This window comes from Prunus persica, chromosome G6 (genome assembly GCF_000346465.2).
Source record: "Prunus persica cultivar Lovell chromosome G6, Prunus_persica_NCBIv2, whole genome shotgun sequence".
In the NCBI taxonomy this organism is placed as follows: domain Eukaryota; kingdom Viridiplantae; phylum Streptophyta; class Magnoliopsida; order Rosales; family Rosaceae; genus Prunus; species Prunus persica.
In genome coordinates this window covers 22012165-22026687 of record NC_034014.1, presented here as the reverse complement: position 1 = coordinate 22026687, position 14523 = coordinate 22012165, and the positions used below count along the sequence as shown (strand labels likewise).

Below are 14523 nucleotides of genomic sequence, written 5' to 3'. Positions count from 1 at the left end.
GTGGCCGGCGGCAGTGGTGGCGTCGTAGTACATTATAAGTCACATAATTTGTTGTTGTTGTCTATTAATTAGGCAATGGACTATTATAAAGCCCATATAATAAGGGCATGTTTACTTACACGGAAAAGGAATGAGAGGAATGAGAGTCATTCCTATTTTTGATCACTTCTTTGTTTACTTGCATGGTGGGAATTAAAAGCGATGCGGGGAGGTAGTATTGGGCGGAGGTGAATCAGAATGGGCATTTTTCTACCCAAACACCAAAAAACCAAAAAAAAGAAAAAGAAAAAAAGTTGATGACATTTTCTTTGAACATAAATATATTTAACTTAATTCTATATATTTAGATATACTAGGAAGTAATAATTAAAATTATAAAATATGATTATTTTTACATATATTAAATTGAATTTATTATTACTATCTAAAAAGTTGGTTTTTTGTTGTTGTTGTAAAAACAAAGGTTTATTATTAGATTAGAGAACTTTTGTTTTGAATTTTTTATTAATTAGAAAAATTGTGTAAGTAGTTGAATAATTTGAATTTGTTTTTGTAAGGGAATTTTGGTAATTAAACTGGTTTTGATTCCGATTCTTAACAATAGTAAATGGTTTTAATGAGAATGCATTTTGTTTTCATTCCGATTCCTGACAGTTAGTAAAAAACTTAATTGGAATACTTAACTCCGATTCCTGAGGTTGATTCTTAGGAAGAAAAGTTGGAGAAATTCTTCCAGAAAAGTGTTGTAATTCTTTAAAAATTTGTTTGCTACTCTGTGAAAGATTAGATGAAATCTACATCTATCTTTCTCTTTCAAGAAGGTGCACTCTCTCTACTAATTATTAATATTAACACATATCTCTTCCTTTTCTCTCAAAATAGTTCATAGTGTTGACAGAATTTTGAATCTGGGCATAAACGATAAGTTGGTTTGTTTTGGTTTTGATTTTTATAGGCCATCAAAGCCTTTGGCATGGTGAGAAGGTGGGAATATCTTAGGGTATGAGATGGGTGGCTTGTATCGGAGAAGCCCTAAACTTGCTCAAGCTAAAAGAGCAAAGGGGTTGCAGAGAAGGGAGACGAAGAAGAAGGGAGAAGAAAGGAGGAGGGGGGAGGGAAAAAAAGGGGCTTTTCCTTCTCATGGATATATTTTTATTTATTACAAGTATATATTACTATTAAGATTTAAAAAAAAATTGTAAATGTATTTAAATTTCTTGTATTTTTGCATATTTTTATTTAATTACACCTTTTTTTTGGTGATTATACACAATCATATCACTTTTACAAGAAAGTTTATCAAATGCTATGACACTGTTTTTTATACTTACAGCATAGTAGAAACAATTTTTTATTTATTTAAAAGCACATCAATACCAAACTAGTCCTTAAAAGTTAAAAAGAGATTTCATTTGAAAAATGAAAACTCAAAAAACTTAGTAATGTCTGGCCGTGGGGTTCCTTGTGATAACAGCAGGTGGGTAAATTCAACGTGGTACCAATAAGTCAACCACGCAAAAATAAGAACAAAAAACCCTCCAGCAAATACACATATAGAAAACCCTCATGAGAAAACAAAGCTTTAGCAATGGGCCCAACGGTGGATGGTCCCAAAAATGGAGAGACTCACAGGCATTGGACTTGTCTCGGAAAGGTTGGGAAAAAGAGTAGGTAAAAAAAAAAAGGTGGAGAAAAGAGAACTTTTAGCTAATTGAAAAAACAGAATCCTCAGACTATGAAAATGCCCCATGACCTGTCACATGAACTTCAGCAGAGCCCCTCGCAAGTTTCTTGCTAGATCCTTCACTGACATATTGAATTCATCCTCCATCTGCAAGACAAATATGCAAACAATTTACTAAATCATTGATGTTATCTTCAAATTAATTTTTTAGAAAAATGTAATTGTTAGCTTCGCTCATACTGGTTACCAATCTAACCATATTGAATTCATATTAATTTGTTTGAAATGACCAAATTTTGATCATGTATCAATATTACATCGACAATATATCAGGTAATGTATATTGGTACACGGCATCGAATAGTCTTTTTTCAGTGTTTATGACAAAAAAATAAATAAAAATCTATTCTCAGTGCTATAGATGAGTGAAAGGTAGTATACCTGAGCAATAATTGTGATATCTAGAGCGGAATTCCCAAATGGCAAGACACTGCTATTAACCACCGATAGTTGAAGCTTCTCAACTTCGCTTAGTATTTTCACCACAAAGCCTTTCTGTTTCTCACAGTGAATTCGAATCAAAACATCCGTTTCTGAAACTTTTGCTTCAATTTCTGGGAGTGAAGCTTCGTCAGAGTGGGCATCAAAGCTTTCACCGCAGGAAGAGGTGCCATCATCAGCAGAGAGTTGAGACTTCTTCACGAACACCACGGATTCCACGGTTCTCTTCTTGGTTTGTTCCTCAAGCACTTTCACCCTCTCTTGAAGCTGTTTCACATGTTTGATAGCATCTCCAAGAACAGAAGCTTTGTCCATCTATAGCCAAGAAATTGAAACATCTAAATTAGTAAACATACAGACTCGTCGGAGTCCATTTTTTCTCGCGAGACGAAACTACGAATATAGACCCCACATTCAAACAAGAATTACCGCTATTAATATGAAATGGGGTTTGATCAACTTCATTGACAAAAATGTAGTACCTTCTTTAGGCCAGGAACAATGGCAGAAAGAGCTATGAATCTCTCGCTGAGCTTTTCTCTCCGCTTTCTCTCAGCCATTATGTGCTCTTGAGCGTGTGAAGGTGTTCTAGTTATTGAGTATGGCCTCTTAGTCCCCTGGCTGCAGTCTTTAATGGAAGACTTGGAAATTAAAGGTGAAAACTGCATATTTATTTGTGATGGAGCCTCATCCTTCGGCTTCAAGGTAGAGTCAAAATTATTACAGAAGTGCTGAGGCTTGGAAGACGGTGAACTCGAGCTCTCAAACGAAAGAATCTGGGAGGAAGAAGAGGAGGGTTTTGGTGAAACATGTTCTGTGATGCCAGAGTTCCAGTTACTAGTCTTGAGCTGTTTAGCTGGCCTCTCAAAGCTGGTCTGAGAAGTCTTATTAATGGATGAACCACCACTTAATGTGGTGGTCGTGGTTTTGGTGTTTTGGGTAGTCAAGGTTGGGTAAGATGAATAACTTTCAGAAGATAAAGATTGCTTGAAATTCTCCCCAAGTGCAGTGGCAATGTCCTGTGCAGTAAACCCTTCATCAAGAGTGTTCAAGTCGCATTGAGGAATGAAATTGTAATCATCGATTCCCTGAAAATTAATTGTAACAAAAAAATATTAACAAAAAAAAAAAAAACAATTAAGGAAAATTGTTCCAAGATAAACAATTCAGAACATTACCAATTCAGAGAACCATTTGGCTGATGATATGTCCATATTAATGTGGCTGAGAGCTCCTCTATTTAGTCAAAGATATGGACAATATGATCCTAGAAAGATGAAGAAAACCAAAAAGTCAAAACAAAATCCGAATTTAACATGAAAATTTTGAAGAATGAAACTTTAAGGATCTCTATGGAGTTCACAAGAAGAGAGATATGGAAGCTTACCCCTCTCCTTCCTTGAGTTGGAGAAAGTGATATCCTTGAGCACCTTTATACCAGTTGTAGGTCAATTATATTTGCCTATACCTCACGTGAATAAGGCTGGCTTCTCTCTCACAAGTCGTTGACGTGAGGTGAAATCATGGATGGGCATAAAAAATTTGACAACTTGATCTGGAAATTGATACCGTATCTACAGGAATTATAAAACTAAACTCCGTAATTTATATTGTTGTCTTTCCCGACGCCCATCAATTTTTTTTGAACTATTTATGGATCCAGATTTAATCTTCTTGTTGTTTCTGTAAAAATTCTAGCAATTTTGATCTCCGTTTTGTCTTCTCTTGATGGGTTGTTGTTGGGTTGCTGTTTGTTTTGGAATTTGTCCAACCCAAAAAGGCACAATAAAAACGAGAATGATTTGGAAGGGGAATTTCCTCACCGTCCAGAGTAATTATAAAATTTCCAACAATTGATGGCAGAGCGGATTACTGTTGTCAGTATTGAAAGTTTTTTTTTCTCCTTGCCTTCCATTTTTGTCGGAGATAGAGAATCATGTAAAGCTTAAAATGTTAAAAGATGACAGCAAATTGAGCTGAGAACGTTGGAATTTGAAGATAGATAAGCATCAGATGATCTGAATAAAGTGAGTCACTGATATATTGGATATACATGAGAATTAGAGCAGCTATTTCTTATTGGATTTGGTGTCGTGTTATGTTCTTAATCATGTTACCCAACCCCACCATGCTAAACTAAAAACAAATGTTACATTACTAGCTAATATCAAACCACCTTCATTACCCAAAAAAGGTTTAACAATGTACAGAAAGGGCTCCCAACAAAATTCACAGGTTGCCTCAATCAAACTCCTTCCTACCATGTGAGGCCCAGCCTTCCAATCCAATTTCCACGTCCCAGCCACATGAGCTCACAGCTATATAAAACATATATAAAAGAAGAAACATGTAGATTGTGCAGTACTAGTATAAATCAAGGGTATGTTTGGAATTGTCTTTTGCATGGTTGGAAATGCTTTCTGACAATTAAAAGCGCTTCTGAAAACATGTGGCAAGAAAAACTTTAGAGTGTTTGTAAAAAGTCTTTGGGGAGAAGCAAAAACACTTTGCAGCAGTTACAATGAAGTAATCTAAAAACCTCGGGTGTTTATTTATAAGAGATATTTATATATCGATTCGTAGCACTAATGATATGGATAAACCCTATACAATTTAATTTCTAAACAAACAAAAAAAAAATCTAAAAAATGACAGCTGACCCTATTGAATTGAATTTTAATTACTTTGATACCCTATTGAGTATTTTAGGTTCTTTTATGAGGTTTTGGGGTTGGGCTTGTTTTAAGAAATCAATGACAGTTTTGTAATTTATAGAAAGTTCGAAGCCTCTTTGTTATTTTATAAATGGGTTTTGGGTGTATTTTTAAAGTCCATTTTATATAATGTTTTTATTTATTTATATTTTATAATTTGAACATCTATATTAGGTATAATAGTAAATCTCCCTTATTTAAATAGGGTTATAAGCCCGAAATTTTCATATCTTTTTGGTTTGTTTCTAACTCCATCCGTCACGTTCACTTCAGTTTCCTCACTCCAAAGCCAAGTTTGAATATCAAAATAGTTGTTGTGATATTAACCTCACATTTAAATTGATGAAAGAAATTAAATAATTCAAGATGACAAATCGTAAATAAAAGAAAACACAGAACGTGGTTATTTGACAAAATTATGTCTATCAATCAAATCCCAATACTAATAAATGATAATCAAATAGAATTTATTTTGCATAGGAAAATGCTTGGTTGGAACTTGGAATAAAGGATCACTTGATCGTGCACTACAAGTTAATTATCTTATCTCTAGTCATCAAGTCCAAGAAAATGGCAAAAACATGGGGAAAAAGGATGTGAGAGCTTGAATTTCGTAAACTGACCGCTAATTTATTTTCTTTCTGTTTCTGATTTTGTTATAATGATACCACCAACAGACTAAACCTAACAGTCATAATGAAATGGTGAAAGTTGGACACTGCTTTCTTCCCTTTTGATTTTTTATTTTGTTTTCATACAAGCGATATTACGGGAAGACGATTCAAACACATAATTTTAGGTGTGATTACTTTTAATCACTTAAACTATAAGCCTTTTGCACTTTCTCCCCCTTTCTGCAAGACAATAATACTCTACACTTATTACCTCAATGTTTTCAGCCTACAAAACATTACTTCTCTTTCGTTTGAAAGTCCATAAAAGTTTGGATTGAATACACTCCGATTTTATAAGTTCCTTTAAAATCATGATTGAATACTCATGAACTTCTAAACTTTGTTTTTATATAAATTTATTGCCAAAGTTTGAAAGTGACTTTTAAACTCCTTTAAAATCCCATTACAATCTCAATTGAATACTCCCTACATTTTTAGTCTCACACACATGATCATCACATCGTTTCCACATACAGATTCCTTCTTAGACGGGATCGCATTTGCAGGGATCCCCCGTCTAATGCAATAATAATCTTAGTCCACGATATTTTGGCTTTAATTTTCTGCAATCAATTATGCTTATCTTGACGGTCAAACCAACTCACAAAAACGACAATGAAAGGTCCCACACACATTGGTGGCTAGAATCTTAATAAAAACAAACACAAGAGTACAAAATATGAAGGATGAAAGCACAAAGCAGGTGGTCCTTTGATATGCTTAGTGCTGATTAATATAATATAAAATTATAGGTCAATTTTAACATGTGCAGACAACATATGCAATTGTTTAATTCAGCTTGACAAAGCTCATGGAAATTAGAAACATGATCCATCTAATTTAACAACATTAATTAAGATTGTGTTCAGATCCGTATCTTTTATTATTATTTATAATTTGTGATTATAGATTAAAACGTTGTTAAGGCCCTAATCCCCACGATTGGGTCAGCAATGTTGCTCCAAGGCCAAGTCCAATGTTGTTGTATGTTCACGTTGAAGAATTCCTAGGGCTACCCTGGCAAATCCAATAAAGAAATCTAGGACATCAAAGCAAGTACTAGTACTGATTTGTCGTCTTCTGGGTGCCTCACGAGCATATTTTGCGTTACATTATTTCTGGCGACTAACATGTTTTGTTAGGGTTCCCCCACCACCCAGCTTTGCTGCGAGTTGCTGTTGTTGGGTTACTAGGGCATCCACAATTATTCCACCCATACTATACTCTATCCTATGTTAAGTTTTTATTGACCATCCGATGATTTTAATCAACGGCTAGGCAAGACAAAGAAGAGAAATTTAAACTTAAAACCTCTTCGACTATTGAACTTGGAACTTACTGTACTTCTATAATTTCGTTCTTGCCAGCATTGCATTTCATAAGAGCACACACATATATATATATATATATTATATTATTGCGGATGGGAATATCCAATCGATGATCCAAGAAGCTGTGATTGAGAAATTTGAGCTTTACAGTCAAGTGCCATTATTATCCTGTGGCTATTGTCGGTTTTTTTTTTTTGTCGTGCTCCTTGGATCATATTTCTTATACACTGAACTGTGTAGGATTCATATATATATATATATATATATATATATATATATATATTGGAGTGTTATGGCCCAGTGAATTTGCAGGACATAGAGATCATTAATCAAATGCCTTCATCTACTTCATGTATAATGAGTCACTCACATGGATTAAGCATGTGCACAACATCAATTAGTGTACCATATATATATATATAAGTGTACGTACCATATATTTATCAAAATATTGCAAATGTGATATCATCCCAAGTTCCTTGTTATTGTATGATTCATGAGCAGTCTTCAGCGAATTAGATACTCCACATGTGTGGACAACTTGTTGAGAGGATATAGTGTGGATAGGGTTTCATATATATAGTCCCATTCTATTGAGGGATTTCTCAAATAATTTTATTTGAGGGACGCCTTTTAAGGTACCCTATAAATTTTTTTTCAACGATCCAAACAATCTATTTTTTAGGTCTTCATTCATAGATCATCCTTACAAAAAATTAGACAAATCGGAAACAGTTTCGATATCTAATTGTGTCCTACAAAATCAATGAATACGGTGCTTCAAAAAAGTACTAAAATTTCAAGAACTCAATTGAATGATCAAATGATATCGGATTCAAGTGATTTTTTGTAGAGATGATCTTTGAATGAGTATCTACAAAATAGACGGTTTGGATTAGTGAAATACAATCTGGAGTGGGCCCTACAAGGGGTGTCCCTCAAATAAGCTTATTTGAGGGATCCCTCAATGGAAGCTCTCTGTTCATATATATATCTATATATATATATATATAAAGCAAAAGACAGAGAATGGTAAAACATTCAAAATATCAAAAAATGCCCTCGATTAGTGAAAACATTAAGAATTGAAATTTTTAATTAAATGAGGATAATATGATAAATTCACACTTTTTCATATTAAAAAAAAGAAAAAAAAAAGAAAAATCCGATAATAGATCCTATTTTTATGGAACACAACTACCCATTATCTTTTTTAATTCTAAAATAAATTTAAAAATTAAAAAAAAACCTCTCACAAGCGCGGAAGCGCGTGTGGAGAGGCTAGTACTACTGAAATGAAATTTTCATATGGCATACAATCCAAATAATCTAAAGTGATCAACCATATTGTTATTCTACTATATCAAGCCTCTACCTAGGTTATTAGCTCATTGTTTTGTGGTAAAAAACAACCAAGTTTTCTGAATCTTCCATTTCCAATTGTATATGTTGTCCCAAAAAAAATTATGATGCTGCCTCTTTCATTTCAAGGTTCAACTTTTCTAAGAATTTTTGGTAACAAGGAGGAATGCAGAACCATCTATTTACTTGAACCAAACTCCATCCAGCACTTCTGCTTGATTCCTTTTGTTGAGCTACAAATAGCTTGGCTAGAAAAGAATTACCATCTCTGAAGCCCAAGTATAACAATCAGGCCTTCTTGATCTGAAATGCCATTACTTTCAAAAACAAAAAGAGATTGATAAATAAACAAGTCAAAGGGGTTTGCCTAAGAGTAGTGTCAATTGTTATTAACCATTAAGAGTTATCGGGTCTTAGAATAGACTCAAATGTGTAGTTAGTTTTCTCAAAATCTCCTATTTTTTGTACTGGTCTGATCGCGTTGTACTGTTCGTCTCAAGCCTCACGTCTGAAGATGAAACCCTAAAGAGCAAATAAATTAGAGCATTGAAGATGATGGAGAAATTGCCAGAGTTTGGAGACAAGTTCTCAAACCTGCATTGAAAAACAGAGGCTAACCAGACCCATCAAGGAGGTTCACACCACTCTTTCACCTGGAGGGTTTTGAAGTTTCTACACACCCAAAGACAAAAGGAGTCTGCACAAACATTGATCTCTATTTACCACATTCATCTACCATTTATACTTCCCAATTTCTCACTGCCTAGAAAACTATTCGTCAACTCAATTTTATAACATCATCAAGAAAACACAGCATACATGTTCACAAGAAAACAGAGAGGTTACAAAAATGGCCTATATAATAATTAGGAGAACTGAGTTTAAACTGAAATCTAAGAAGCAAAGTTCTATGATACAACAAAAATACAAAGAGATAATTACTAAACGAAGTTAGAAGGTAAGAGTCTTGCAGCAATGGCTTGGGCATAGGACAAAACGCACTTTGTAATACAAGAAATCAGTCTACCTCCTCAAGTCAAGATCTTTGAGCCACAGATGCAATCAGTTACAACACAGAGAAAATGAATCAGTTCTCCTGGGTCCAGATCTTCACCGTCTTGTCATTCCCAAGTGCACCAGATGCAATTATGTTCTTAGTGGGGTGGCACGATACTGATATAACAGTGTCCGTGTGACCTTCCAATTTCTGAACTATCTTCCTGCTTTGCAATTCCCATAGGTATAGACAATTATCTTCAGAACCACTTACAATGTATTTCCCATTTGTCACAGAAAAGGTGGAAGAAATGCAGAATCTCGAGCTCTTGTGACCTGTGTAAGTCTTTAGACATTTCCCAGTTGAAAAGTTCCAAAGCCTCTACAGAAACAACAGAGAAATTCTAGATGAGCTGTATACCATAAAAACGAAAAGAAACCACTGCAGACAGGAGAAACATAATCTCATAAAATCAAAGAAATACAATGCTCGTGTGCTAAGGTTCTTGTTCTTTATTCTCTGTATGCTTAAAAGAAAATGGAGAGAGAGAGAGAGAGAAGAGAGGTGGAGGGAGATGCAAGAGATATCCGAGGTAAGAGAAAGGGGAATAAGTAAGTTGTGTTTTGAGATAGTTTTAGAATACCAAATGAGCTAGTAATAAAAGTTTCAGCTTATCACATTTCTTTTAAAATAGTCGATTTTTACTATTGTGTGGTATGCATATAACATCGTAACCAAAAGATAAACCCGCTTGTTTTCCTTAAAATCATGCACATAGAAAATATCAAAATAATTTCAATATGGTACCAGGAGAAAACGAAAAGGAAGGTAAATTTAGAATAGGTAACGAAGCATGCCAAAAATCTAGGAAATAAAGATAGACATATCTAGAACATGCTACAGGAAGTACCTATATGCCCTAAAATCGGGGAAAATTCTTAGTTTTCCGAATGCAAATTTATTGAACCTACAATTTAATTTCAAGTGCACCATGCCACCGTCAGGAGGAAGAGACAGAAAACAGTAAAATTTGATCTACACATACTGCATCACATGGCATAGTTAAAAATCCTGAATGAAAATTTGAATATTGGAATGAGATTCTGTTCTAATAAACCTATACGATAACGTAAGTATTGTGTCAAATGTGGCATCAAATATCAGCCTCACCTAGAGAGTCAATTCAAAAATTGCATAATCATTTTTCCTCTACTTTTATATTTCACAGCCAATTATCAGGAATTCTGATTATAGGTAAGGTAAACAACATAACTCAAAAAGGTTGAAACTTGATTAAGAACATGTACGGATGGAACTTGGAAGCAATATTTTGTTAAGAGCCCTTTCCAACAACAGTTTTTCAGTCCCCACTTACAGAGTTCGAGAGTAACAGATACCCACAATCTGGACAAGAGTTCTATATGAAGCTAATCAAAATAACCGATAAAATATGCAGTTACTCAGCTTTTACTTTTCCCCTGAACCTAAAATCCTAAAACGTATATTTATTCCTTTTGGCTTTCACCCACCAATGAATTTTTAAGTGCTCAATTTTATAAGTTGAAGTGAGCATTCATATCGCAATCAAACAAACAATGCCATTCAAATTCAACCCAATAAACATAAAGAAGAAGAATGGGGAATTGGGCTTACCAAAGTATCATCCAAAGTGCCAACAAGAATGTACTTGCCATTGGGCGCGAACTTAACAAAGGAAACTGGGGGATTCTCGTCATCAATCAAAGTCTTAGTGCAGTGACCAGTAGAGGCATCCCAGGTCCTGCACAACCCATCATAGCTACTAGAGACAATAATGGAGCCATCCCGATTGAAATCGACGGCGGTGACGGGGTCGGAGTGAGCCGGCAAAACCTTCAAGCACTTCCCGGTCTTAACATCCCAAATGCGCACCGTTTCGTCGAAGGAACCCGAGACGATCATATTGGACTGGGGATTGAAGTTGGCGCAGAAGACGTAGTTGGTGTGGCCATGGAGGGTCTTGATGACCTGGCCGGTGGCGACGTCCCAGAGGCGAAGGGTCTTGTCGTCTGAGGCGGAGACCATGAAGCGGGAGTCGGCAGAGAAGGCGAGATCGGAGACACCCTGCGAGTGGCCTTCGAAGGTTTGGGCGGCGGAGATGGTGGGAGTGGAGGACGAAGAGTCATCGGAGAAGGTGAGGGAGTAGGTGCGGATGGTCTTATCGGCGGAGGAGGAGCCGAGGAGGCGGCCGTCGGAGGAGAATTTAACGCCTGAAATGGCGCTCTTGTGGCCCGTTAGGGTTTCGCAGAGGGTGTAGGGTTTGTAGGACTCCGATGGATCCTTCGACATTGTTGACCTCCTGTTTGATTTGATTTTGGGAGACTAATTTTGGGGGTGATGGGTTTTCCAGGGTTTTAGGGATTTTCAGAGAGTTTGTGAGCTTCCCGCAGTAACTACAATTTACAAATAAATGAATGTTGTAAAATGAACAGGATATGCGACAATATTAAGTTGCACGAGCCTTAGTGTTTACAATATTTAATGGAGTTTTCTTTCTGTGTCACTTGGTGTGCTCTTATTCTTTTTTTATGGAGGGATACATTCTCTATTGATTGAGGTGTCTATTTATAGGCTAAAATATTGGCTGTTCATTTACAAGCCTTTGGCTTCACTCGAATGTTTGGCAGACAAGCATTATCATTTTTCTTCAATCAATTAGGTAGCAGGCTCTACTATTTTGGGTTATATTCTTGACTTTACAACACTCCTCCTTGGAGACCACAAATAATATGTTGGTTACCTCATTAAAATCTTGCTTGAAGAAAACCCAGTGAGGTAGAAAACTAGTGGAAGGAAAAAGAGTACAACAATCAGTATAACATACTTCTGGATGCTCCCCTTGATGAATATCTCCCCTTAATATCTTCATGTCTTTCTAGGGGGAAGATCTTTCGGATTGAGTGAGGGATGTAGCCATCAACAATTCATGTAGTTGAGTAAGTAAATATATTTCCAGTGAACTATCTCTATTTAAATCATAAAAAATTCCAGAGTCCGCGTAACAAAACTTGGGCTATTTGTAAGTTCACTTGAAAAGAATATGCCTATATATGGTGTTATGCAGAGATAGCATCAAATATGCCTCACATCATCCCACAGTGCTAGTGATGGAGCTGAGCTTTATTTGGAAAATACAATGTTCCATCCAGTATACTTATGAAAAATCATTTAAGTGTCCAACGGATAATCCACATAAAAATGCTTCAATACTTTCTTAGTATAAGCAAAAATCTCGTTGGCATAATGCTCGATCTTCAGGCCGAGACAAATATTTCTTGAATCTTCAGGAGTTTTAACCAAGTATTAACTCTTTAGGAGTTTTGATCAATTATCAACTCTTCAAGAGTTTGATCAATTATCAATCTTCAGGAGTTGTAATATATTGCAACCATATCATAATAAATGTACTCACTGAGGCAATTTATACATATTAGTATTGAGTACAAGATTTGTGCTTTGGGCACATGTCCAGGGACTTGCTTCATGCAATTTCAATCCTTCAAGGATTTTATTTAAGGGATTACACTTTATGACACATTATATACTTTATCTCCAACTATTTGTTCTGTTTGTACATCTTTAGGGAATCGCTTATGCCGATATGCTCCATGTATTTAATAACCCTTAAAGATAACATGTTGGTCTTCGTAAATGTGCAATAAGAAGGCATGATTGCATCCGTAAATCTGGAGAACCCCAACATTCCTTGTTTCGATCAGAAACATTGTGTCATATAAAGTGAGCATGTTCCTCTTTATTTCGAACACCCAAATATAACCTTCAGGGTTAACATCTTTTGGGGTTCATACTATGGGTTTGTTCTTTCACGTTCATTCTTTTATGTAATTGAATTGCCTATTTCCATTTTGGCCAATGATTTTGTCGACATTTAATAATAGAACGTGGTTCCAATCGCAGCCCATTGATGATTTGAGTAGCTACTCCAAAACTAAAAATTGTCATTCATCAATTCGTGATCCCACTATTCTCATGCGCATGCGTATGCATCAATTATAGCATTTCTTTGCCTTTGGGTACCCAAGCCACTTCAGGGGCTTTTATTGTTTCTTTTTAGACAGACATCGCTTACAAGATGAATTATGTGAGAATGTGGGTCATAACCTCTAATGGAGAGTTATTTTATAGTAGGGCGTGGATAATCTCCATTTAGAGAGTTGGAACATTTAGAACCCATATATCTGTCATGCTGCAGGCATGCCATAGATTAATACACACATGTCAATTAATTGTCATTCTGAGACTTTAAACCATATAATTTGATATACATTAGGAGTGCACCGTATTAATATTGATATGTTAATGGATTGTCCTTTCGGGACTTCAATCCATATCATTTGTTACCCAACATGCGTCATATTGATCACTGCCATACCTCTTTTATGTTTTTATGGGACTTTAATCTATGTAGTGTATTATTAATATATCAAACTTGCAATCTGTGAAATTTTCATTAATAATTCATGAATACATATCAGAATGACACAAGCAATTCTTCTAAAATGGTCATAATACAAGTAGTTCTTCTGGAACGATCTATAATGCAAGTCATTCTTCTAGAATGATTCTTTGCATGACGCTCTTCTGGAACGACATTATCTCCCCATTTGGTTACCATTCAAGTTGTCATACAAAATATCAAAATAAGAGTACAAGCATGAAATAACACAAGTATTTCTTACATCTTTAGGTGGGAGAAACTTTGCTCAAATATCGTTCAAGCTTGTATCAGCTCAGCAAATATAATGTAATGCTTGATGATCTAGTTATATCTTGCAAGAGCAAAAATCACAATTCTTTTATCTCTGTTAAAAAAATAACCCTCAATGTTAGATTCACTACATGGATTTGTTCTTCAGATGATGGTTCTAAAGAAACAAAATCCCTTATGAATAGAGAGTTATAAAAAGGAAAAAAAGATACAAAGAATTGTAATATTGATTGCAAGGTAGGCAAGCAATCAGGGAAGAAAACTAGTGAGGTAGCAGACAACAAACTCTTATTTCTCCTAGCCTAGGAGAACTTCAGGAGATTAGAGCATGTGGTCGTCCTTACAGTCCCCTTATCTAGCCCAAACGTGATCAGGGATAGTCTCACTTCTCAAGCACATCGAGCGCTCATTGATAGGAAAAACAAGTGGACATTGCATCACTAGATATGGAGAAAATTGGAGAAAGCTGGATGTATTCTGCAAAGAAAATTT

General features: G+C 35.4%; 2 protein-coding genes across 2 annotated transcripts; both read right to left on the bottom strand.

Moving 5' to 3' along the window:
• LOC18772533 (transcription factor bHLH18) lies at window positions 1318-3695 on the bottom strand. Its single transcript, XM_007205342.2, has 5 exons — window positions 3573-3695; window positions 3364-3452; window positions 2668-3273; window positions 2126-2500; window positions 1318-1831 (listed from the first exon to the last, which is right to left on the bottom strand). Exons 2-5 carry the CDS (start codon window positions 3397-3399, stop codon window positions 1757-1759), a joined length of 1092 nt encoding a protein of 363 aa, XP_007205404.1. The 5' UTR covers window positions 3400-3452; window positions 3573-3695; the 3' UTR covers window positions 1318-1756.
• LOC18774512 (COMPASS-like H3K4 histone methylase component WDR5A) lies at window positions 9019-11819 on the bottom strand. The gene is made up of 2 exons (XM_007205508.2): window positions 10917-11819; window positions 9019-9644 (listed from the first exon to the last, which is right to left on the bottom strand). The coding sequence occupies exons 1-2, from the start codon at window positions 11589-11591 to the stop codon at window positions 9354-9356; spliced, it is 966 nt and encodes a 321-aa protein (XP_007205570.1). The 5' UTR covers window positions 11592-11819; the 3' UTR covers window positions 9019-9353.